At 45.8% G+C, this 26,435-nt stretch overlaps 1 protein-coding gene across 5 annotated transcripts in view; it reads left to right on the top strand.

The window, feature by feature from the left end:
* DLG1 (discs large MAGUK scaffold protein 1) overlaps positions 1-26,435 on the top strand; it is a gene marked incomplete in the record, with an annotated part of 511,316 nt that overhangs the window by 362,486 nt on the left and 122,395 nt on the right. For all 5 annotated transcript variants that reach the window (XM_073626325.1, XM_073626326.1, XM_073626329.1 and 2 more), the window contains 1 exon segment: positions 21,273-21,429. In XM_073626325.1, the coding sequence (XP_073482426.1) occupies positions 21,273-21,429 (157 nt within the window).

Below are 26,435 nucleotides of genomic sequence, written 5' to 3'. Positions count from 1 at the left end.
TGGGTCAGTGGACCAATATGACCGCAACTCACTCTTTTTATTTATGCCCATGTTGAGGGAAAGGCCCAGAAAGAGCTTAAATTTGGAGACCGTAATTGGTCTCCAATCTCTGGCAAGGGAGGACTGGGGATTAGCGGTGATGTGTTGTTTACCCAATTCGGATTGGCGAATGCAGCAGGAAGGGCACTATGGGCACGACGGGCCTGTGTTCGTCTTCTTGGTGGCAGCGGGACACGACTAGTGCTTGCCACCTCGCCAGCTTGAACTGCACTTATGGGACTCGCCACGTCACCACGTGATACTGCAGTGCTGGATATACGACCAGGGTGTACTAGGCCGCTGGTGCTTGCCAGTTCACCAGAAGTAATAGCGGCGCTAGTACTTCTCTGCTCCATACGAGGGACCTGCGGTTCTTGCACATCAAGGACAGAAGAAGAAGATTGGGGTCTGGTACGCCTGACCTTAGCAGGGACCACAACTCCGTCGTCAGAGCTATCTGTCGTGGAGCCGCTGTCCTCTACAGGATCGTATTCTGAGCCTGAATCTGACAGATGAGTGACTTCCTCTTCACTATCTGTCATGCTCAGAAATGTGTAGGCCTCTTCACTAGTGTACCTTCGATTTGCCATTTTGGGCTCTAAATTTAGGGGTACACTAGTGAGACTCACAGGCAAAAAAGCTCCTGACTGTTAGCGACTGATTCAAAACACTACCAAAAAACTGTTAGCGATCGCAGGGATCAGGCCTGACTCTGCGAATGCTGCAGTTATGTTTGCTTAGTGTTTTGTAAGTGTCAGTGATCGATCGATACTGCACTTGGGTGGGCTGGGTCGAGGGGCAAAACGCAGGTGCTAGCAGGTATCTGGGCTGATCCCGCTAACACTGCATTTTTGGGAACCCTAAACTTCTGGGGATGCTAGTATAGATCTGATCGGATCAGATATCGATCCGTTCAGATACTATAGCACTAAGGGAGGTGTATGCTGCGTGCGTGGGTGTTAGCGGTACTGGCGCTAAACTGACGCTGCCTGGGGCGACGCAGACCTTATCTGACCCTAAAAACGTAACTTATATCACCGCCGGGCAATTAGGGGGTTAAACCTTTATAAGGTAATAAACGGCGGGTGCCCTAAAACTATAATAAACTATAAAAAACTAACTAACCAGCGTCACCCGTAACACTTATACTGTGATCGCTGGTGAAAGGGTTAACTAGGGGGCAATCGGGGGGGGGTCAAAACCTTTAGGGGGGTTAACCTTTATTGGGGGGTACCCTGGACCTAAAGGGGGGTACCCCAGACCTAAAGAGGGCTAACCCTAACTGCCCTAACACTTATAACTGTCACAAACTGACACCAATGCAAAAAAAAACTGCTATTGGTGTCAGTGTGACAGGGGGTACAGGGGGGGTGATGGGGGGTGCCCAAAGTGTGACAGCACTGAAAGCTGAAAAATGGCTTGGGCAGGAAGGGGGTGAAAATGCACTGTATTGAGATGGTTAAACAAGAACTTAACTTGTAACTTGTCTTGTATATAACGCACAGGGTTTGAAAGATGCTGTTGACAAGAAATTTGAGTCATTATTAAAGGCTTCCTTTTCTTTGGCCAGTTCAGCTATTCAGCCAGCTATTGCAGCAATTGGGATCTGCCAGTCCGTAAAGGATCAGGTCATTGGTGATTGGCCTAACCAGGAGGATGATCTGCCTGAAAGTAAGACAGATAGTTCTCGAGTGCTGTGTTTTGCTATTGATGCCTTAAAGGATTCAATACAGCACGTTTCTCGTTTGGCTCTCTCATCTGTACATATGCGCAGACTCCTTCCTATTGCTTAAAAACTGGTCTGCCGAGCTTCCTTCTAAAAAGTTATGGGCAGGTTTCCCTTTTCATGGGGAACATTTATTTGGTGATCATTTGGACAAATATATATCCAAAAGATCTCCGGGGGGAAGAGTTCTCTACTTCCTGTGAAGAAAAGCACCGGACGTCCCTCGTTTAAAACCTCAGGGACTGTTTCCTCAAATGTCTCAGCGTCAAGGTGGTTCCGCTGCCAACAGGGCGCTAGGGCCAGGGGCAAGCTGCAGGGCCAGAAGCCCTGTGTCCAAGATTCTTCAAAACCCAGCACCAAACCCTCCTTTTGAGGGGACACCCCCACTCCATCGAGTGGGGGGGGGGGAAGGCTGCTGCATTTTGCATACATTTGGAGAACAATAATTCAGGACGAGTGGGTCATCTTAATTATATCTCTCGGTTACAAGCTAGAGTTGCGGGGGTTCCCCCTCAGGTTTTTAAGATCCAGCGTTCCCTCGGATCCTCCAAAAAGAAACTTATTGCTTCAGGCACTACATCATCTAGTGCATCAAGGAGTGATTGTAGAGGTTTCAGTATCCGAAAGGGACACAGGGTTTTACTTAAACCTGTTTGTGGTTCAGAAACCAAACGGGGACACGGCCCATTTTGGACCTAAAATCCCTGAACAAGTATCTACTGATACAGTCCTTTCGGATAGTCTGTCCGCTCAGTAGTAGCCTCACTCTAGAGGGGAGACTTTCTAGCCTCCAGCGATATAAAAGACGCGTATTTTCACATGCTTATCTTTCAGCCTCATTTCAGCCTCACCTTTGAAAATTAGCAATGCCCCCTTTGCATGAGAGATATAAATTCTCCTAATAATACAATCCACATAGATTAGGCACTGAATTGAAGTAAAAGTATTCCCCCCTGATATATAGGGAAGTGCGTAGGCTGTCCGCTTGATGGTAGCAGCTGGGGACGGGCTAGTGGATTCTGACCGGTGCAGGTGGGTGTCTATGCATATATGTAACTCTCAATGGGTCAAATACGTCTCACCATTTACAAAAGTGGTGTCGGCCTTTCATTTAAATCGGGACGTTATTTTGTCTTTTTTTTTTTTTTCCCTCAGCCTCGTTTGGCGGAAGAGAGACGACTGCATTCTTTGGACGTTGTCCGGGCAGTCAAGATTTATTTGTCTGGATCTGCAGAGATCCGAGCATCAGACTCCTTTTTTGTTTTACCAAAAGGACCCAAGAAAGGGCAGGCAGCTTCCAAAGCTTCCATTGCCAATTGGGTCCATCAGTTGGTGATTCAGGCCTACAGTCTGAAATGTAAAGCTTCTCCCTTTAGGGTGAGAGCTCATTCTGCCAGAGGTGTAAAAACTTCCTGGGCTTTTCGCCATCAGGTATCTGTGGCTCAGATTTGTAAGGCTGCTACCTGGTCTTCAGTGCATACTTCACAAAATTTCATCTAGTGGATGTTCGAGCCACAGAGGATTCAGCTTTCGGCTGCAGTGCACTGCGGGCTGCCATATAAGTTCTGATGGCTATTGTTTGGCAGGGGCTCTCCCTCCCCTCAAGGCTATTGCTCTGGGACGTCCCAGTAGGTGATGAATTTTAGCCTGACTCTTTGTCCCATGATGTATGAAAAATAAAATAGGGATTTTTTTTCGTCATACTTGCCTGTAAAATCCTTTTCTTTGAGTACATCATGGGACACAGAGATCCCTCCCCTCTGTTTGTGAGGATTCAGTGCTTGCTACAAAACTGAAGTGCTTCCTGTTTGGGAGGGGTTATATAGGGGATCACTTCCTGTCTGAAGATCTTTGGTCTACCAGTGTCTATTCACCTGGTGTTGGAGTATAATCCAGTAGGTAATGAATATTAGCTTGACTCTGTGTCCCATGATGTACTCAAAGAAAAGGATTTTACAGGTAATTATGACAAAAAATACTATTTTTATTTGGGTGCAGCATCGCACGACCAGGAAAAGGCTGCTTCTATAAGGTCCAGTTTTCCTACTCTTAGATCAACCAGGCGTCTCTTGACTGACTTCTGCATAAGGTTCCTGGGCCTCATAGCCTTCCCTGAGGCAGTTCTCTTTTGTTAAGTTACTCTCCAGACCTTTTGCTGTTCAGCATTCTCACATTGTGGGACAAACGGATCCCTTTTCTGGATTGTCCACTACTGCTGTCCAGACAGTTAAAAATCACCCAGGCATGGTGGTTTTCCAACTTGGCTCTATAATCCAGAAAATTATTCCTTACCTCTCCCTGCAACGTGGTAATTATGGACACCAGCCTATATGGCTGGGGAAGAGGGGGATCTACAATTCCCTAGCTTTCCAGGACACCTTGTCCCCTACTGGAGTTGCGGCTTCCCATCAATATTCTGTAACTGCGAACCGTAGGACCCCTCTGCTAAACGTCTCCTAGTAAGGGTGCAGTCAGACAAATGCCACATCTGTGGCTTCCATTAAACCACCAAGGGGAAACCAGAAGTTAGACAGCCCCAAAGGAAGACGTCTGATTCTCTCCTGGGCAGAACACCATGTTCCAGCTCTCTCAGCTATCTACATTCCAAGAAAATTGGCAATTAAACTTCCTGAATCGCCAACACCTGGACTCAAGGGAGTAGTCTCTTCACCCAGAGATTTTCCTGATGCTTTATCAGAAATGGGGAGATCATGGTTTCCAGATTCAACAAGAAACTGGACAGGTTTGTGACCAGGTCCAGAGATGCCCTGGCCTTCACGCTGGATGCCCTGGTATTTCCTTGGTCCCTGTTCAGACTGGTGTATGTTTTCCCACCAGCAAAGCTTCTCCTTTGACCGCTCTGCAAGATAGAGGAAGAATGGAGTCGATCCAAGATTTTGGTACACATACCTTCTCTGACGCCTAACAGATGAGCCATGGTCTTTTCCACACAGGCCATACCTCCTGTTCCAGGGCCCACTATTACACCTTGATTTTCATTTGCTTGTTTAAATCACATGACCGTTGAAACCCAGGTCCTAAAAGGTATGGGCACTATGGATTCTGTTTTTCCCACCTTGCTCAAAGCAGGAAAAAACAATACTTGCAAGATCTACCATCTGGCTGGTGCGAGAGCAGGCACATCAACCTGGGAATATTCAATGCCTTGCATACTGGCTTTTGTCCAGTCTGGTCTGGACCAGCATCTGGCTCTTAGTACTCTAAAGTGGCATGTTTCTGCTTTATCCATTCTTTTACAAAAACCTTTGGCTTCACAAACTCTTGTCAAGACCTTTATGCAAGGTGTTGCTTATGTGAATTCCCCCCACTTTGACCTCAGGTGTCTCCATGGAATCTGAATCTGGTACTTTCGGTGGTTCAGAGACTTCCTTTCGAACCAATCTGGGACATCCATTAGAAGATCTCACCAGTAAAGTGGCCTTTTGCTGGTTCCTGTCCATTGAGGGACACTGGAATTCAGGAATTCCTAATCCTTTTTACTCCTGCAGTTATTGGCGCAGTCTGTTTTCAGAGGCTGTAAGTATGCCCCGGCGCCAAAGGTATTTGGGACAACTTTTATTCTGCTTTAAGTATAACAAAAATTTTGCTACTGCATTTTTTTTCTCTATTGACTTCAATAAAATGTTCATTGTAGATATTTTGTCTTCCATGAATTCATTCAAGACTTCCACATAGCTGCTTGAGCTAATTTCTATACAACAGCTCACTGAAGTGGCATATCCTCAGCAACAGTTTTGGAGACGGTACTTGGACCCCCTGGACTGGAAGATTGCTAGCCAGGCTAGCCTTGAATTTGGCCTTAAACGCCTAAGCTCTACATCTTAGTGTTTTGTAGTGTGTTTGTAACCACAGAGCTCTCTCCAGATCCAGAGGCATGGCACACACAGCCCTTGGTGTGGCCTAGTCTCTGCAGACTCACTTCTTAAGTAAGGTCAGTGGGACTAAAGTAGTGGGAGCCCACTGTAATACAGTTGCACACGTTTTTAAAAATTTCTGCCACCAAACCATCGTCAAAGTCTAGCAGACACCGCCCCCCAACTTTGCGTCCCAAAAGTAAAAAAACTGCGTTACCTAAGCTATGATTTGTGCAAAAATCGAGGCCCCACTCTAAGACAGAATCTCCAAATATACACAATATAACAGCCATGGAATGGGCAATTTATCTCCCACCTGGCTTTGATTCTTTTCTTCCAGAGCCCTGACCTAGCATTCTGTTAATGACTACCACTGCTCTTAACACACACAGACCAACATTGTGGACCCCCAGGGTCCTCAAACGTTACCTTCCCTCTACTACTCTTGTCCCAAAAACCCACCCTCCCTTCCAAATCTGTTGCACCAATGTTAAAGTAGAACTATAGGCAAAACTTTTTTTTTTTTTTTCTTTTGGATCGAGTAATAAAGGATTATAACACCTATTAGTTTATTTTCTCCCATCTGCATTCTATTGGGGAGATTTACCTTCACTTCCTGGCCCATAGCCAAAACAGGAAGTAAGATAAAATACCTGCAAATTTAAGGGAATTTCTTGGGGACCCCCAGGCCACCAGAACTAGTGCCCCCGTTGGAAGATTTCCTATTACTTTTCTGGGTACAACCATAAATTAGGGCTTTCTTTTACTTTCCCTTTCAATGATAATGGTAAACCGGACAAATAGAGAGGATGAATCTCCCTAATGAGGGCAGAGGTAGCAATAAAAACCTTCTAAGGCTTCATGTACACTGCTGCTGGTAAACAGACGTTTAGCAGTTGGGCATTTTTTTCAGATGCCTCTGAACTCTCCTCTGTTATGTTATCAGTACATGTACACAGGGTCGTTTATAGTTGTTTTTAGGCAGTTAAGTTTAGAAGCATTTTTTGGAAAGCAAAAAAATGCATTCAGGACGGGTGTTTAGTGGCATTTGAAATGCCAAACGCCTGTAACAGCTTGGAAACGCGGTAACTTTGTTTACTGCCGTTTTTAATTTTTGACTATTTGGGGAAAAAAAGTCTTTTAGATGCAAACGCAGCTAAACGTGGCAGAATAGACGTTTTTAAGGCTGCATTCACACCTGAGAGTTTTCAGCTCGTAAAAAACGCCTGAAAAACACCCAGCAGGCAAAATCCCATTAATTTAAATGGCCCCTGTTCACATCTGAGCGTTTTGTCACCTGAAGCAAAAACGCTAGAAGCTCAAAAAAGTACATGAGCTTCTCTTTGGGCAGATTACAGGCGTTTTTCTGCTTTTTACATTGGTGACCTTTTTGACCTGTGCAAAAACGCGCAACTTTCTGCCTGAAAACAAAAGTCAGGTGTGACTGCAGCCTCAATGTCGGTTACTATCTGTCAAGTTAAATCGTTCAGGAGAAGTTGTAAAATGTCCCGTGTACATTAAGCCAAATATGGAGTTCTTATTCATCTCTACTCTATCCAAAACGAAAAAAGTTTTTGACTTTAGTTATACTTTAAGAATGTGTTTTGTTACTAATTTGTGTATGTTATTGATCTCTGTACATGCTTATCTTGTCTTAAACAAGCATACACATTTATCTATAAGGCCTCATGCACACTAAACGTTTTTGGACGTTTTTACAGCTGCTGTTTTTGGGTTCAGATGTTTTTTTCAATAGTCAATAAAGTCTCCAGAATGTTATCCTATGTGTCCATGTACACGTAAGTTATCAACTGTTTTGGGCAAGGGCGTTTTGGGCTGTTAAAAAAACAGAAAAACAAGGGGGTTCTGAGAGGCGTTTTTCAGCTGTAAAAAAGGCAGATAAATGCAGAAAACTGCCCAAAAGCTGTAAAAACTGCTCACCAGTAGTTTTAACGTTTTTGAGCCCATTAAAAAAACAAAATGTGCTAAAAATTGCTATTCCAAAAATGCTGAAAAGCGTTGAAAAACTCACTGCAAAGCTACTGGCATTATTTTAACATCCAGTATGCATGAGGTTTTTCAGCTGCTGTTTTTGGCTTCAGACGTTTTGTTTTTTTTCTGCAGTCAATAAACTCCTCAGCAATGTTCTCCTATGTGTCCATGCACTCATAGGCTGTTATCAGCAGTTTTTGATGGGCGTTTTCTAGCTGGAAAAAAACACAGAACTAGTGAGTTTTGAGAGGAGTTTTTCAACTGTAAAAATGCTCTAACTCTGAAAAAAGCTGAGAAACGCAGCTAATCGGCGTTTGTCAGCATTTTTGAGCTGTAAGGTTTTATGAGAGTATAGTTTTGCTAAAAAAAAAGCTAAATGCTGCAGCTAAAAAAGGTCATAACGCTACTACAAAAACACTGAAAAACTAACTCTACAGTTTTCTACAGCTAATGTTACTGGCTTTTTTATCATGTCTAGTATGCATGAGGCCTTATTGTGTAATGCACAATAGTCTTCCTTTGTTTCGTTTTTGTTATCTGATCTAAACTCTAACCTACCAAAACTTTTCAATAAAAGTATTGAACAAGAAAATTTTCTGCCATCACTAGTTTTACCATGGCAATGGTTAAGCCCAAGGGACTCTAGCTTAAGTCATCCATTAGGTGGAATGTTGCATGGCTGCACTCTGTGCTCTTTTTTCCACCATTTAGCCTCGATGAAACCCCATTTCTCTTTTGTTCATTGACGGACACAGCTCCATTCTCTGGACCGTAGGGTTATATCTTCCTTCTTTCAGGAGAGACTAGGCAGAACATGCATGTGAAAAATACAGAACTATACAGTTCCGCCCAAGGGGCAGTCCCTCTGATATAACCCCTCAGCCTGCCTCCTGCAGCTCAGTTTTTTTCTGCCTAGCAAAGGAGAAAGACCTAGGCTCCCTATCTGGACCATTGGTCCTGGGGGTTTTTTTCTGGATTTTGCCTCCTTGTGCAAGATTTTAAGATCCTGTGATCTTCTATCAACAGCCGGCTGGGTGACAGGCTGGATAAATATAGATCCTTGCAGTCTCCCCAGCCTGGCCATCGAGCATGTGCAGGCCCTAGCTATGCACTGGGTCGGCCACGACATGCCCCTCAGGCTCCAGGGGTTGGTGATCTCCAAGCTCCGGGGCACACATATGACCGGACTACGGATGTCTTTGGCACAGTGTGCTGTGGCCCGCAGCCACTCCGTACTGCTCGGGTGTGGGTCTGTGATGGGATGTCCCCAGCTCGTCCGGAGGGTAAGTACAGCTCTTCCTGTCTTGGCAGGACTGAGCAGCTGGGCATTCAGAGGGAGGTCGATTAGGGGGTCCCTCTTCTCCCTTTCTTCTCTTCCTGTCCCTGCTTCACCCCCCCCCCCCCCATGGGGGATGCTGCGGACTATCGGTGTGTGTACCTGGACAGGGGTCCCTCGGGAGGGCTCTTATCCCTGATGGGGGCTGTGCTGGCTGTCTGTGTTTCTGGGTGTCTGTGGGCTTCTGTGTGCTGCCGCTATAACGCTGTTCGGCGCTATTATCTAGGTGCATCCCTGTGTACAGTTGTGATGTCGGCCATTTTCTGTTAGTCCTGTGAAAAACGTGGGTGGCGGCCATTTTCCCGGAGCTCAGGGGCCATTTTCCCTGTGTTTTTGTCCTATGTACAGAACGCCCTGCAGCCATTTTCTTGTAGCCTGGCACGCTTTTTCTCCACACAGCGCTGTTCCCTGGGCTCCGAACAGTGCGGTTTTCGTTCCAGGACACCTGTGCATTCTCACAGGATACAGGCAGCAGCAGCACGGCAGGTGGTGAGTCCCGTGGTGGGAACCCCTCAGTCTGTAGCAGCTAGGAGGGTGGAACTATACACCTTGTCCTAAGTCCCCAAGGGTGGCAGACAGGAAGGGTCAGCATGGCATCAGAACTTGGTATTTCTTCCCCAGATCTCCCTGCAATTACAACCGGTTCACCTGCAAATAGTGCGGTGCCTTTGGACGCTTTGTCGGCGGTCCTTGAATCATTCGTTGCCAGGTTGGAGAAGGCGTGCGGGCGCAAGGGGGGGTAAATAACGGCCCCTGCCCCCCCGTCCTCCAGGGAGAGCTCTGATTCAGACTCTGGCCCCGCATTGCCCGGCGGCCCGTGTTCTGATGTGTCAGAGGACGCTGACCAGGACCAATCGGACAGTAAGGGTGATTCTGTGTCCTGGTCCGCGCAGGAAAAAGTGCTAGTTTGAGCACTTATCGCCGCTGTGTGTGATACCCTGAAAATACAGGATGCGGCAGGATCCTCTGCCGAGGTGGCGGTCCCTTTTGGGTCCCGCAACTGACCTCTTCGGTCCCAAAACGAATGGCGGTGCGTTACCCCTTTGAGGAGAGCCTTCTTAAGAAATGATCGGCTCCCCTGGTTGTGTCCAGTTTAAACAAAGTAACCACGATCCCGGTAGAAGGGACTCCTGCATTTAAGGATCCTACCGAGAGGAGGGCCGAGGCAGTGGCCTGATCCATCTTTACGGTAGCGGGGTCAGTGCTACGACCAGTACTGGCCACGGCATTAGTGTCACAGACCCTTACTGAATGGGCGAAACTATTGCACCGTTGCCTTTGGGAGTTTGCAGTTCGGTGGGCCTCTCAGCTGTCCGACAAATGGGTCTGTAAACTGATTTCATCAGGCTTCAAGATAGAGTTTCTCTCTTGGCCACCAAACACGGGGCAGTAAGGGACCTGCTCACCCGTGGGGTGATAGTGCCTGTTCCAGAAACGGAAACGTTTCAGGGATTTTATTCCAATCTGTTTGTATTCCCCAAAAAGGAAGGGGTACGTCCAATCCTGGACCTAAAAGCCCTCAATCGCTTTGTGAAAGTACAGAGGTTCAGAATGGAATCAGTTCGCTCCGTAGTCGCTGCACTCCATCAGGGGGACTCTCTGGCGTCCCTGGATATCCAGGACGCATACCTGCACATACCCATATGCCTTAGGCATCATAGGCTTCTGTGATTTGCAGTAGGGGAAGACCACTACCAGTTTGTGGCTCTCCCTTTTGGTCTGGCTTCAGCACCCCGAGTCTTTACCAAGGTATTGGCTCCAATTTTGGCGTTGTTGCGACAATGTGGGATCGCAATTGTGGGTTACCTAGACGATCTCCTTCTGAGAGCAGCTTCCGCCTCAGAATTAAGGGAGGATGTAGCGATCACCGTGCACACTCTACAAGAGTTTGGGTGGGTGTTGAACCTCAAGAAGTCGGTGCTAGTGCCGACTCAACGTCTGGAATACCTAGGCTTACTTCTGGACTCTGTGGAAACGAGAGTGTTTCTCCCTTCAGACAAGCTGCAGACCCTCAGGACCGCGGTGAAGCGGTTGAGAAGCCGCAGGTGGTCGTCGCTGCGTTTCTGCATGTGAGTTCTGGGCTTTATGGTGGCTTCCTTCGAGGCGGTACAGTAAGCCCAATTTCACACCAGAGTCTTGCAGAAGGAGATATTGTCGAAATGGGACAAATCTCCGTTATCCCTGGATCGACAGATTCGGGTGAGCCAGTTAGTCAGGGACTCTCTTCCCTGGTGGCTGAGATCTCCGGCCCTTCGGTCCGGGAAATCGTTCCTACCTCTTCATTGGACGGTGATCACAACGGACACCAGCCTGACCGGCTGGGGTGGAGTATTGGGAATACAATCGACACAAGGCCTCTGGTCGTGGGAGGAATTCCAGTTACCGATCAATGTGCTCGAGCTTCGAGTGATCAGGCTATGCCTCTCCACATGGTCGATGAGACTACAAGGACATCCGATCAGGATCCAGTCAGACAACGCCACGGCGGTGGCATATGTCAATCATCAAGGAGGAATGAGAAGCTCGGCCACAGCACGGGAGGTCGCTCACATCCTTCGGTGGGCAGAGCGACATGTACTGGCCCTGTCGGCTATAAACATCCGGGAGTAGAAAACTGGCAGGCGGACTATCTAAGTCGTCAGATGCTGGACCCAGGAGAATGGGCTCTGCATCCAGAGGTGTTCAGGCTTCTTTGCCTGCGGTGGGGCATACCAGATGTGGACCTTCTGGCCTCTCAGCTCAATCGAAAGGTGCAGAGGTTCGTGTCCAGGACAAAAGATCCTTGGGCGGACGTGTCAGACGCGTTGGTGGCTTCATGGGAGCAGTACCAGCTGATTTACACCTTTCCTCCGCTCAAACTGTTACCACGTCTGCTCCACAGAGTGGAGGCCGAGGGGATCCCAGTCATACTGATTGCCCCGGATTGGCCTCGGTACGCCGACCTGATACGCCTGGTGGCGAATGCTCCTTGGCAGTTGCCGGTGCGGGAGGACCTCCTATTGCAAGGTCCCATACTTCATCCTGCTTTACCGTTGCACAGCGTGGCTGTTGAAAGCCAGGTGCTAAGGAACCGAGGTCTGTCGGACTCGGTCATTGCCACTATGCTGAGGGCAAGGAAATCTTCTTTCCGGAAGATATATCATCGTACATGGAAGGCTTATATCTCCATGTGTGAGGAGATGGGGTGGCGCCCACGTACTTATTTGGTGGTTAGCGTCCTGCTGTTCTTACAGCCAGGAGTGGACCAGAATTTGGCCTTGAGCACCGTTAAGGGACAGATTTCAGCTTTGGCTGTTTTTTTCCAATGACCCCTGGTGTCTCACTCGTTGTTACGCACTTTTGTGCAAGGGGTTCGGCATGTAGTTCCTCTGGTGGGATCTGAACCTGGTGCTGTCGGCGCTTCAGAAACCACCGTTTGAGAACATCAGGGAAATTCCCTTGTTGACCCTGTCTCAGAAAGTGGTCTTTAGTGGCTATTACATCTGCCAGGAGGGTTTCAGAGCTGGCGCCCTTGTCTTGCAAGTCACCCTATCTGATTATCCACAGGGATAAGGTGGTGTTGCGTCCGCAACCTTCTTTTTTGCCGGTGGTGGTTTCTGCCTTCCACCTCAATGAAGACATTGTGTTACCATCTCTGTGTCCTAAGCCGACACATCCTAAAGATGTGGCCCTCCATTCCCTGGACGTGGTCCGGGCTCTAAGAGTTTATCTGTCTGCCACGGCTCCCTTCCGGAAGTCAGATTTACTGTTTGTTTCGGTGGCTGGTCCGAAAAAAGGGCTAGCGGTCTCGTCGACTACCATTTCCAGGTGGATCAGACAGATCGTGGTCCAAGCTTACGCCTTGAAGGGGCAGGTGCCCCCCTTTCCTGTCAAAGCCCATTCCACTAGGGCATTTGGGACTTCTTGGACTTTCCCACATTAAGCGTCAGTTTCCCAAGTGTGTAAGGCGGCGTCCGTTCACACCTTTACCAAGTTCTACAAGGTTGATGTAAGCGCATCTTCGGATGCTTGCTTTGGCCACAAAGTTCTGCAGGCGGCCGTGTAATGTTGCAATATTTTTTTCTTTTGTTGGACAAAGTTCATGTTGTTGTCCATGCAGTTTGATGCATTTGTCGCCCGCAGATTCTACTGCGGTTGATTCGGAGGGTAACTCCTCCGTTTGGGGAGCACTTCTGGTTCCGGGTGAAGTTCTGTTTTGCTGTTCCCACCCCTCGTTATGACACTGCTTGAGGACGTCCCTACGGTCACGAGAATGGAGCTGTGTCAATGAACGAAAGAAAAAATAGGATTTTTGTACTCAACGTAAAATCCTTTTCTCTGGAGTTCATTGACGGACACAGCACCCACCCCTCCTTTTGATTACGTTATACTGCTTGTTGACGTACTGAGCTGCAGGAGGCAGGCTGAGGGGTTAGATCAGAGGGACCGCCCCCTGGGTGGAACTGTATAGTTCTGTTTTTTTTCACATGCAATGCATGTTCATGCATATATCTTCTCCTGAAAGGAGGAAGATATAACCCTACGGTCAAGAGAATGGAGCTGTGTCCGTCAATGAACTCCAGAGAAAAGGATTTTACGGTGAGTACAAAAATCCTATTTTTGCTGCTACTGCTTATTAAGCACCATATCACGTACTCGCTGGTCCTGTTCCACTGCCCATCTACAATAACTTGGTCACCCTCATCAACACAGTCTGTTTGGGTTTGTGAGTTTGCATGGCCTTGCCTCTCTTGAAGCCTATTTGTTTTTTTCTATCTGATGCAAATGTCCTCTCGAAGACACACATAGAGGACAGTTCTGATGCAACAGGTTACATCAGCCTATACTCCCCTGTACGGAGGAGCATATCTAGTACAATTCGAAGTGGACATACGACCTATAGCATAAAGACAGGATGGGGTGAGATGTGTCTGATGCACAATATGCAATTAAATGAATTTATTATTTACTGCTGCGGTAATTGAAAGGTGAGAGAAACACACCTCTTCCTTATTCTCATCAGCCACAGTGAAGAGTCTAGCCTGCCATCAGTATACACTGATCTCTCTGCAGTCTACAGCCTGCAGCGCTGGTCGATCGGCTAAAATCTGACAGGGTGGTTGAACAATTGTCGATCAGTAGATCAACTTTGATTTAACAGCAGTGCTCATGCTTGGATTGAAGTTTGGCTGGTCCCTGCTGAACTGGCTGAATTTTGATCCATATATGGGCAGCTTTACCCAGTTTTGTATGTAGCAATTGGGAATATAAAGACAAAACGTATGTCCCATACACACGATGAGATTATCGGACGAATGATCGTCCGTTTTTTATTGGATGCTGATCTCAGATCGAATCTGATGAGTTTACTAAAGTCACGAAAATTCCTGCACGACAGAAATAAAATTCGGAAGTGATGTCATGTGTTGTAATGCATTTGTATTGCATTTTCGAAACGATAGCTGTACTGATTAAACGAAAATCGTACGATCTGGCATCGTACGAAAAAAAATTTCCCGCATGTCCGATAGAATACTATCGGATGAACTGTCCTGATCGGCTCCCGAAAGCTCTGTACTAACGATCCGATTATCGTACGATCGATTTGAAAGCGGTATTTTCCGTACGATTTTCTGATCGTGTGTACGGGGCATAATCCTTTAGGTCCTTCTGTAGGGCAGTATTTTGAACTGGTCATCTCCTAAATTATGCAGTACCTTCACCTTCAGAAAGCTTGGGAAACTCTCCCTATGACAAGTCTGCACACCTGCCTTCTACGCTGGACAGCTGTTGTGTCATTCCTAACAGCTTTGTCTTTTCTAAACTCAATTTTTTGGGGGGGGGATCCCCTCAAGGGGATGATTCTTGCACTAGAATGTGAAGGTCCAGCACTTGCGTGCTCTTATCTTCCCCCTTGGAAGAAAATGCTCATCCCTAAAGGGTAATGTGTGGTCAGTGGACAGCACTGTCTGGGATACTGTAACTGCACATTTATTTTGATATAGTTAATGAGCCTTTAGGCAGGTTGCAGCTTAGTTATCACACCCCAGGAACATTTCTGGGCATTGCTTGGATGGAGTGCATCTTCATCGTCTATTGTTGGTGTTCTACACGCCAGTCTGTTACAGTATTACCCTCTTCCCTGCCTGTGTGGGTATCGATTTCCCTACCCTATATGGAGGGCTCAGGGTTAGTAACTTTAAATACGGATTTTATGCTGTTAGGCCTCTCACACCCATGTCACTGTGTTTGCTCATAAAACTGAGGCATGATGCTGAGGTTATAAAGGGACTGGCTTCAACATTTTTATTTATCAACATCCCAACCTCCAGCAGGCAGCAGTATAGCATGTTTCTGATTTTTAAATTTTCTGTGTCCCTCAATTAACTTGAAGAAAATGATGTTACAGTAAGTACAAATTCTTATTCTAGTTTCTTAATATTTTAATAAAATATTAAAATATTATTTCTTTATCATGCATCACGGGACACAGAGCCACAGTAATTACTGTATGGGTTATATGGCACCTTCAGGTGATGGACACTGGCACACCCTAGACAGGAAGTTCAATTCCCCATATAACCCCTCCCCTTACTGGGGAGTACCTCAGTTTTTTCGCCAGTGTCTTAGGTGTTGGTCACAAGTAAAGATGTGCTGTGCTATGCTGAGTTCAGCTGGAATATTCCTTGATGGGCCAAGCCATGCAACTGGATCCATTCAAAGTGTCTTTTCCAGACCAAATTGAATGGTACCCGGGCCTCGTGTCCGAAAAAACAAGGTTTTACCTGTAACACTTCTCTTTTTAGGGAGCTGGACCCAGGGATCTAGTATTTGTTTCTTTTCAGCTATATTGCTGGCGGGGTGCTTTTTACAGGCCCAGGGCTGTGGATCCCCCAATAAAAAGGGGGCCCTAGTCCCTGAAAGTTTTTTCAACGAAGCCCACCTTGAGAGGTGAAGATTGGGTCTGTTACCACAGAACCCTGCAGCTGGATAAGGTAAGGGAGATTCCTAAGGAATTTTTTCTCCTTTAAAGTAAATGTTGTCATGCCTATAGTCACCACCGGGGGCTGTCAAGAGCACGTACCCGATTCCATGCTTGTCAGTCCAGCCTCTGTGTCAAGCTGCATGCTTCCTCCAGCCCAAGCCCCAGGTAAGACGCAGGGAAGGGTTTTTTTTTTTTCCTTTTGGGAATGTTCCCCCACCTGGACAGCTTCAGCCCAGGAGGCAGAGGGAGCATGGCTCATTCGGCGGTGTGCTGCACCGCTCCCGCTACGATTACGGCGGTCCTCCATCCAGCGGCCCTCTTGCATATATGATCCAGCGGATCGGAGCCCGCTCGCGCGGGAAAGCTGTATCTTTGAAAAAGATGAGGGAGGGGTCGTGGGGGGAGGAAAGGGAGCTGGGCGGCATTGGCGTGCCTTAGCGCCCACAACATGGGCTGTGTAGCTATAAAGTGCACCTTTTTTTCAGGTGCATACAGCTGAAGGAGGGACACAGAGCTGACGGGTCGCATGTGAGTGTTGGTTGACACAGGCATTCCCAGGACACATTTCTGAGCCTAATAGCAGCGGCAGTTGCTGGACTATTGCTCAGCAGTAGGTGCATTTTCTTGGTTGTACCTCTGCGTTCTCTGCACCATAACCAGAGGGAATGGTACAAATACCGCAAAAGATAAGGGCACAAAGGGGTCACCCTAAGGGACCCCCCCTGCAACACCCCCCCCCCCCCCGAAAGATCTAGGGAGGCTGGTCAGAGTGAGCCATCGGGATCATCAGGGGCTGTAATTGCTTCTGACACTTCAGCCCCTGTCTTTGTAACTGAGTAGGTTTTTTTCTCAACTATCATTGGATTAGAGGAAAAGTTAGCGACTTTAATCGCATCTTCACAGAGTGGAAGAAAGCGCATTAGGTCCCCTTCTGCCACCCAGGATCCTCAAACAGTGGGACGGGGAAATGAATCCCCCTCAGGGGACCATGGAGAGACTGACTCCTCTTCTGAGGGATCAAGTGGGGAAGGACCTTCTTCAGCTTCACATGCTGAGAAGTTGCTGGGGCATTCTCTTACTAAAATGGTCAGCTCCACATTTAAGCTTCCCTTAACTGAGTCGGTTAAAGAGCCCACTTCTTGTTTGGGTTCACTAAAGACTCCTCAAGCCTTGCGTGCCTTTCCTGTACATTCATTTCTGGAAAAGCTTATATATTCTGAGTGGGATCACCCAGATAAGCATTTTTAAAGTTTTCAACACTTTATCCTCAAGAGGAAAAATTCACTAAGATGTGGAGTATACCAGCAATTGATGCTGCTATATCCTCTGTGAATAAAAGTTTGACTTGTTCAGTTGACAATGCGCAAATGTTTATGGATCCAACTGATAAGAGATTGGAATTCCTTTTAAAAGATATTTTTTCCTTGGCAGGTTCAGTGGCTCAACCTGCAGTGGCGGCAATTGGGGTATGTCAATCCTTGAGAGACCATTTGAAGCAGGTGCTCAAGGTTTTCCCTGAACAGCGCCCAGGAGTTAGCTGAGCTGCCAGCAGCTTTGTGTTTTGCAATTGACGCAATCAGATTCTATTCTTCAAACCTCTCGCCTTACGCTTGGGTTGATGCATATGCGTAGAATCTTATGGTTAAAAAGTTGGTCAGCTGAAGCGCTATGCAGAAAGCTCCTGGCTGGTTTTCCTTTCCGTGGTGAAAAGCCGTTTGGGGATGATTTGGACAAATATATCCAAAAAATATCAAGTGGGAAAAGTACCCTTATGCCAGTTAAGAAAAGGAGTAAATGTCCCTCATTAAACGGTCTCCTTCTCCAGTGCCAGGGGCATCAGCCTCCAGGCAGTCGCAACGGCCTCCACCATCAGGTTCAAGAGGTAAACCTCTTCGTCAACCCCAGGGACAAAAGAAATCCTGGGGGAGGAAACCCACAAGACAAAATGCTAAAGCCTCTTTATGAAGGGGCGCCCCCACTCGTTCGAGTGGTGGGGAAGACTTCTGCAGTTCTCAAGGGTCTGGCAGGAATTATTTCAAGACAGATGGGTGGTCTCCACAATAGCTCTAGGTTACAAACTAGAATTTCGAGAATTCCTGTCTCCTCTTTTCCTCAGGTCAAATGTCCCCAAATATCCAGAGAAAACGAAGTCTCCCTAGCGTTAGACCGACTTTTGTCACAAAAAGTGATCACGATGGTCCCCATGGAAGAGCAGGGATTGGGGTTTTGTTCAGACCTCATCATGGTGCCAAAACCAAATGGAGATGTCAGACCCATTCTAGAGCTGTAAGATCTAAACGGGTTCCTGAAAATTTGCTCTTTTCGCATGGAATCAATCCGATCAGTAGTCTCCGTCCTACAACGAGGAGAACTTCTGGCATCAATCGACATCAAAGATGTATACCTGCATGTACCTATTTCCCTGCTCACTAGAAATATCTGCGTTTCGAAGTAGAAAAATGTAATTTTCAGTTTGTAGCTTTGCCTTTCGGTCTAGCTACTGCACCTCGGGTGTTTACAAAATTTCTGGCCCTTCCTCTGGCCAGATTAAGGACTCAAGGTATAACGATAATGGCATACCTAGACGACCTGCTCTTGATAGACCGGTCGGTTAGCCCGCCTGGACCAAAGCATGGTCACCACAGTCAACTACCTGGAATACTTAGGTTGGGTCCTCAACCTAGAGAAATCTTCTTTAAAACCAGTAAGAAGATTGGAGTACTTGGGTCTGATTATAGATACAGCCCAGAAGAGGGTGTTCTTACCCCAGGCAATAATCGGCGCTATAAAGGAGCTGGTTCAGGTGGTCAGGGCACAGAAGGGTCCTTCTATCCAACCTTTGTATGAGGTTGTTGGGAAAGATGGTGGCTTCATTCGAAGCAGTTCCCTATGCTCAGTTTCATTCGAGACTGATGCAAAATAGTATCCTGTCGGCTTGGAACAAGAAGATCCAAGCACTAGATTTCCCGATGCGTTTGTCGCTAAAAGTGGGTCAGAGCCTCAGTTGGTGGAGGATACCCAAGAATCTGCAGAAGGGGAAATCCTTCTTACCAGTTACCTGGAAGCTGTTAACAACAGATGCCAGCCTTTCAGGGTGGGGAGCAGTCTTTGAAGAGACGTCGGTCCAAGGGAAATGGTCCAGAACCGTCTTAGAGATTCAGGCAACGTACCTAGACCTAAGGCCTTGGACATTCAGCTTGCGGAATTCTCCTGTCAGGATTCAATCCGACAATGCCACCGCAGTGGCTTATATCAATCACCAGGGGGGCACCAGAAGTCAGGCAGCCCAGGGAGAGGTAAACCAGATCCTAACCTGGGCAGAAAAGCATGTTCCGTGCATATCGCAATTTTCATTCCAGGAGTAGAGAACTGGCAAGCGGACTACTTAGTCGCCAGCAGTTGTTCCTGGGGAATGATCCCTTCACCCCGACATCTTCCTGGCTATATGCCAAAGATGGGGGATCCCAGACTTAGATCTGTTTGCGTCCAGGTTCAACAACGAAGTTGACGACTTTGTCAAGAACAGGGGATCCGCTCGCATGCAGAACAGATGCGTTGGTGACCCCATGGGATCAGTTCTCGCTGATTCATGCATTCCCTCCTGTTCTGCTGCTACATCAACTTCTTCGTAGGATCAAGCGGGCAAAGAAGTCAATAGTTCTTGTGGCCCAGAAGATCTTGGTATGCAGAAATGGTAAAGATGGTGGTAGGGGCCCCATGGCCCCTACCACCACGTCCAGACCTGCTATCGCAGGGACCAGTGTTTCATCCTACTTTTCAAATGCTAAAGTTAATGGTTTGGTTGTTGAAACCCACATTCTGAAGAATCATGGGCTTTCAGGCTCACTGATATCTACTTTAATGCAAGGAAGTCAGCTTCCAGAGTCATTTATTATAGAGTCTGGAAGGCATATATTTCCTGGTGTGAATCCAGGGGTTGGCATCTTAGAAAGTATGTCATAGGTAGAATCCTTGCCTTTCTGCAGATGGGGTTAGAGATGAAAGTGGCCTTGAATACTATCAAGGGCCAAGTCTCGGCCTTATTGGTAAGGTAATGATTGGTAATGATTCGCATTCTTTGGTCCGAAGCTTTATACAGCGGGTAACGCGGCTTAATCCACCGGTTAGAGCACCCCTGAACCCTTGGGACTTGAATTTAGTTCTATTGGCGTTACAGAAAGAGACTTTTTAGTCGATACGACATATTCCTTTAGTCCTTTTGACAAGGAAGCTAGTTTTTCTGGTAGCCATTTCTTCTGCAAGAAGGGTATCAGAGTTGGTGGCTCTTTCTTGTAAAGAGCCATATTTAATCGTTCACAAGGATGGAGTAGTATTGCATCCTCATCCTAGCTTTCTGCCAAAGGTAGTTTCAGGTTTTCACCTAAACCAGGATATTGTTTTACCTTCATTTTTTCCAGAACCCTGTTCTAAGGAAGTAAAGTCATTCTTTGGATGTAGTGAGAGCAGTCAAAATCTATTGAAGGTTCGCAAAACAGATGTTTTTTTTTTGTGTTGCCTGAAGGTCCTAGGAAAGGACAGGCAGCGTCAAAATCCACTATTGCCAAATGGATTTGGCAAGTAATTATTCAAGCTTATGGTTTGAAGATGAAAGTTCCACCTTTTTTTAAATCAAAGCGCACTCCACCAGGGCTGTTAGTGCTTCTTGGGCAGTGCATCACCAAGCCTCCATGGGTAAAATCTACAAGGCCTCAACTTGGTCTTTAATCCATACATTCACCAGATTCTATCAGGTGGATGTAAGAAGGCATCGCCTTTGGGCGCAGTGTACTGCAGTCAGCAGTATAGGTCCTCAGGTCTGATTGCACCCTACTTTTGTTTGTGTCCCCTCCCCTCAGGTGGCATTGCTTTTGGACATCCCATACAGTAATTACTGTGGCTCTGTGTCCCGTGATGTACGATAAAGAAAATAGGATTACCTGTAAAATCCTTTTCTTGGAGTACATCACAGGACACAGAGGTGCCCCCCCTTTCTGGTTGCTCGTGTATTGCTTTGCTACAAAACTGAGGTACTTCCAGTAAGGGGAGGGGTTATATGGTGAATTGAACTTCCTGTCTAGGGTGTGCCAGTGTCCATCACCTGAAGGTGCCATATAACCCATGCAGTAATTACTGTGGCTCTGTGTCCCATGATGTACTCCAAGAAAAGGATTTTACAGGTAAGCTGTTATAAAAATCCTATTTTTCATTTTCAAAGGCATAGATTACTGACATTTTGAAATGTTTTCATCTTTAGCATATATAATTCCATAAGCTTGTTTTTTTACTTAAGTTTTGATGCATTTCTACCATTTTTTACTTTTTTTTGTTTTGTTTTAATAGCGAACCAAGGAAAATTATATTGCATCGAGGGGCCACTGGATTAGGCTTCAACATAGTTGGAGGTGAAGATGGTGAAGGAATCTTTATTTCATTCATTCTTGCAGGGGGCCCTGCAGATTTAAGTGGAGAGCTCAGAAAAGGAGATCGTATCATTTCTGTATGTTTTCTACGTATATATATAATATATATGTGTGTGTTTGTTCATAAATGTGGCAGTATTTTACAGTTCTACTGCTAATAGTCTTTGAATGATGTAGTAAAACCATGCCTGCATTCAAAAGCATCACCATAAAGTAACAATACAGAGTATTTTTAAGTTAATCAGGTTAAGTAATATTTGTCTTTAAGCAGTGTAATTACAGTGCGATGTAACTACAAATACCGTCCTACATTTCATCATTTAACAGAAAACATTCCTGCTACAAAATTAAAGCAGAACTCCAGGATCAGCAAAAAATCCCCCCCACACAAAAGATGAAACGGTTATTACATTTGTGAAATTCCTTACCATTGAAGAGAAAAGTCAAATTGAATTTTCAGGAAGTCAGCCACGTAGTTCAAAAAATGCATCATGTATTCTGCCAGGGAGGATCTGTTAGAACCGCGATTGCTTCATAATCTCCCCTCTCTTAACACTATCATTAAAAAATATTTCCCTTCATGCTTTGCAAATTGTAATGAATGTGGGAGGGTACAATTGGCCTGTACATGTAAATGTGAACAAGCCCACTTCAACATAAATCACACCCCTCATTCTGTAGCCACACTACTGAGCACAGAATGTGAGGGGAAATTCTTATAGATGTAAAGCATGCATGTGCTCTCACCCTCCAGCCACAGCAGGAGATAAACATATTGCCCTTACATGCTTTATGTAATCATTACTGAACTGTAGACGCATGCCCATAATGATATACACACTGTAGACTGCTGTAATTCAATATTAGAAATATTCCTCCTCATGTAGCTTTGAGATCTTTCTAATAGTAATCAGTGCTGGTATGGTATATGAGAACATTCATAGCCACAGTACAGAAAGAGCCACACCATGCTGCTTTAGATCAGTGTGTGGCACAAGTACATGTCGGCATGAGAAAAAAACAAAAAAGTGCAGCGCTAACTTACTAATCAATAAGTAGAAATTGATGAGTTTTGCCTTAAGTTCAAAGATTGATAAAAATGGGAATAAAAGGTACCACCATCCAGAATTGTTTGCAAATGATAAGGGAATAGGGGCAGTTGCGGTAAAGCTGTCCTACTAGACCCTCAGAGGAAGAATGGACTATCTCGGTACCAATAAACAGAGTTCAACTTTATAATAGAATATTAATTTTACATATAAAATCATGTGTAACACAAAAATTCAAAATGAGGGAAGATCAATACAGTAATAAGATACTTGTAGACTTCCAAACAGGTTACTGGTTATAGAATTTGCTCACAGATTTATGCAGTCCTCAACAGTTTCGCAATCAAGGGACCACTTCTTCAGGTGGATAAATCTATAAGGTAAACGGTATATATCACGCAATCATGAAAATTATACATATATCATATAAAGTATTCAACAATATACACCAGAAGAACAGCAAAAAACAGGTATGGCTGCTTACCAGTGGGCAGTTGTACACATCAGTCACCACACAGGCTACCCCCCAACCAACCGCCACCCAACCAACCGCCCCCCACCCCCTCCACCCCCCCTCCGCGGCGAACATGGGGGATTTGTGCAGATAATAATTTATCTGGGTAGATAATAAATATATGTGTGTGTGTGTGAGAGAGGTTAGGTTTCATTAATGGGCCTGGAAAGACGAGGGAGAAAAAAGGAAAGCAGAGTGATGACAGAAGGAGAATGTTAAAGGGGAAAAAAGGGAAGAATATGAAAGAACAGGGGGAAAGGGGGGGGCAGCAACAGGGGTGGGGGGAAGGTTGGGGATTAAAAAGGGGGGCACTATAACATTACACCCTCTAGTGTGATATTTTAGGTATGTCTCTCATTAGATGTTAATTCACTATCTGGTGGCCTTACACTAGTTCTCTCTTTCCAGTTCTCACTCCCTCTATCTCCACACTCACCTTCCCCTCCCCCCTTTTGCCCTCCCTTTTTTTCTCCATTTATTTTCCTATTAATCCCCATCCCTCTCCCCCTCCCCCTTTCCCTCCCCTCTCCCCTCCCCCCTTTCCCTCCCCTCTCTCCCTCCCCCTTTCCCTCTCCCCTCCCCCTTTCCCTCTCCCCTCCCCCCTTTCCCTCCCCTCTCCCCTCCCCCTTTCCCTCTCCCCTCCCCCCTTTCCCTCTCCCCTCCCCCCTTTCCCTCCCCTCTCCCCTCCCCCTTTCCCTCTTTCCCTCTCCCCCCTCCCTCTTTCCCTCTCCCCCCTCCCCCTTTCCCTCTCCCCCCTCCCCCTTTCCCTCTCCCCCCTCCCTCTTTCCCTCTCCCCCCTCCCTCTTTCCCTCTCCCCCCTCCCCCTTTCCCTCTCCCCTCCCCCTTTCCCTCTCCCCTCCCCCTTTCCCTCTCCCCTCCCCCTTTCCCTCTCCCCTCCCCCTTTCCCTCTCCCCTCCCCCCTTTCCCTCCCCCTTTTCCCTCTCCCCATCCCCCTTTTCCCTCTCCCCATCCCCCTTTTCCCTCTCCCCATTTCCCTCTCCTTTTCCCTCTCCCCTTCCCCCCTTTTCCCTCTCCCCTTGCCCCCTTTTCCCTCTCCCCTTCCCCCCTTTTCCCTCTCCCCCCTTCCCCCCTTTTCCCTCCTCCCTTCCCCCCTTTTCCCTCCCCTCTCCCCCCTCCCTCTTTCCCCCATTCTTTCATATTCTCCCCTTTTTCCCCTTTCTACTGCTTTCTTAACATTTTCCTTCCGTCATCACTCTGCTTTCCTTTTTTTCCTCCCTCGTCTTTCCAGGCCCATTAATGAAACCTAACCTTATACACACATATATTATCCACCCAGCTAAATTTTCATCCGCACAAATCCCCCATGTCCGCCACGGGGGGAAGCCTGTGGTGACTGATGTGTACATCTGGCCATAGAGTCACTGGTAAGCAGCCATACCTGTTCTTTGCTGTACCCTTTGTGTATATTGGCTACGTTATATGATATATATAATTTTTATGATTGTTTGATATATACTGTTTAACTTTTATCCTCCTGAAGAAGCGGTCCCTTGATGGCGAAACTGTTGAGGATTGCATAAATCTGTGAGCAAATTCTATAACCAGTAACCTGTTTGGACGTCTACAAGTATCTGATTACTGTATCGATCTTCCCTCATTTTGAATTTTTGTGTTACACATGATTTTATATGTAATAAACAAATATTTTATTATAAAGTTGAACTCTGCTTCTTGGTACCGAAATGGTCCATTCTTCCTCTGAGGGTCTAGTAGGACAGCTTCAGCAACTGCCCCTATTCCCTTATTTGCTTACTAATCAATAACACAATAAGGATGGTACCCTCTAATGTATGGCAATCTCAGTAAGCTTCAATATCGCCACAATACCATTCTCTGTGATATGTAATGTCACATATAATACACAACAGAATGAAAATAAAACAAAAAAAATTACTGAAAACTTTGCAGGGATGGTGGAAACCCCTCCTACAGATATTTGGCAGTGGACGTGTCAGTAAAGCAGTGGACGGTGTCCACTGCATATCAGTGCAGCTTATTAGTGCAGTTTACCAGTGCCCATAAGTGCGGTCTCTTCTGTGCCCACCAATGCACCTTATCAGTGCAGCCTCACCAGCGCAGCTTATCAGTGCCAATCAGCTGATTGGCATTCTCAATTCCTTGGATATCTTTTTATATACCTTTACTGTTTTATACAGTTCATCTACCTTTTCCCGCAGATCCTTTGACAATTCTTTTGCTTTCCCCATGACTCAGAATCCAGAAACGTCAGTGCAGCACTGGATGAAAGATGCAAGGGTCTGTCAGGAGTCCAGAAACTCATTGACCTTTTATACACACACACACTTATTACAAGCAAACAGATCACAGGTGAGGATGGCTACCTTTAATAGCCATTCAAACCCCTTTGTGTCAACTTGTGTGCATGTTATCAGGCCAAAATCACCAGGGTATGTAAACTTTTGAGCATTGTCTTTAGGGTAGTTTCTGTTGTCGTTATGATTTAAAGAGTAAACACAGTTGATGGATAATAAATGGCTTCAACTAAACACTAACCATGAGTAAAAAAAGTTTGTGTTATCATTCATATTCATTCATACTCTGAGAAATGATCAAGAAATCACAAATTTTGCCGGGGGATGTAAATTTATGAGCACAACTGTGTGTGTGTGTATATGTATGTGTGTATATATATATGTATATGTATATGTATATGTATATGTATATGTATATATATATATATATATATATATATATATATATATATATATATATATACTGTCCTATGATATTTTTACATCCAAATACCCCCCCCTTCCCCCCACACTCATCTACGGGTTTTATAAAACTATTCGCGGTGTAGATGGCTTCTTTAAAGCCTGTGCACGCTTGGTTGGGTATACAGAAAACAATTTTATGCATTGATTTTTAAAGCCAGAAACATGGTGGTGAAAGGGACTTCAGAATGCATTAAATCTTGCTCAAGGGCAGGGGATAGCAAGGATGTCATTCACAAATAGAAAGTGGATCAATGTGAAGGGATAGTGAATGTTAAGAAAGGCATACTACTTTGCCGAATTTTATATATTTGTAAGTGTTAGAGGGCTACCTAAACATAGAGGTGAGATGTTTCATATGAAAGAAAATGTAATTGAAATCTTGCTAGACTGTACTGTATTTTTAGAACTATTACAACTAAATATGTCTAAAATTCTGATGTAATGAAGAGTGATCTTTCCATTTAGATAACTGACCCACCCTGTCTTGTAATCCTCTTATATCTATAATAGTCATGGGACAGATCTCTTGGTACCCTTGAACAGGAAAGGACCCACAGTTTTCTGTGAAATACCTTAAAACTGACCAAAGAAGTTGGCATCCATCTTTATTCTATATTTAATAACAATCATATTTTGATAAAACATATTTAAAATTATAAAGCAAGTATAAACAGCACTGATAAAAAAATGATGGAACTCTTAAAATGTCATATTTAGTTGCACAACTAATGCAACATTTAATAATAGAGTAGTGAATGTTG

The sequence above is a fragment of the Aquarana catesbeiana genome, linkage group LG04 (genome assembly GCF_042186555.1).
Source record: "Aquarana catesbeiana isolate 2022-GZ linkage group LG04, ASM4218655v1, whole genome shotgun sequence".
Classification (NCBI taxonomy): Eukaryota; Metazoa; Chordata; class Amphibia; order Anura; family Ranidae; genus Aquarana; species Aquarana catesbeiana.
The sequence above is the reverse complement of the archived record's forward strand: the minus strand, read 5'-3'. Positions and strand labels throughout refer to the sequence as shown.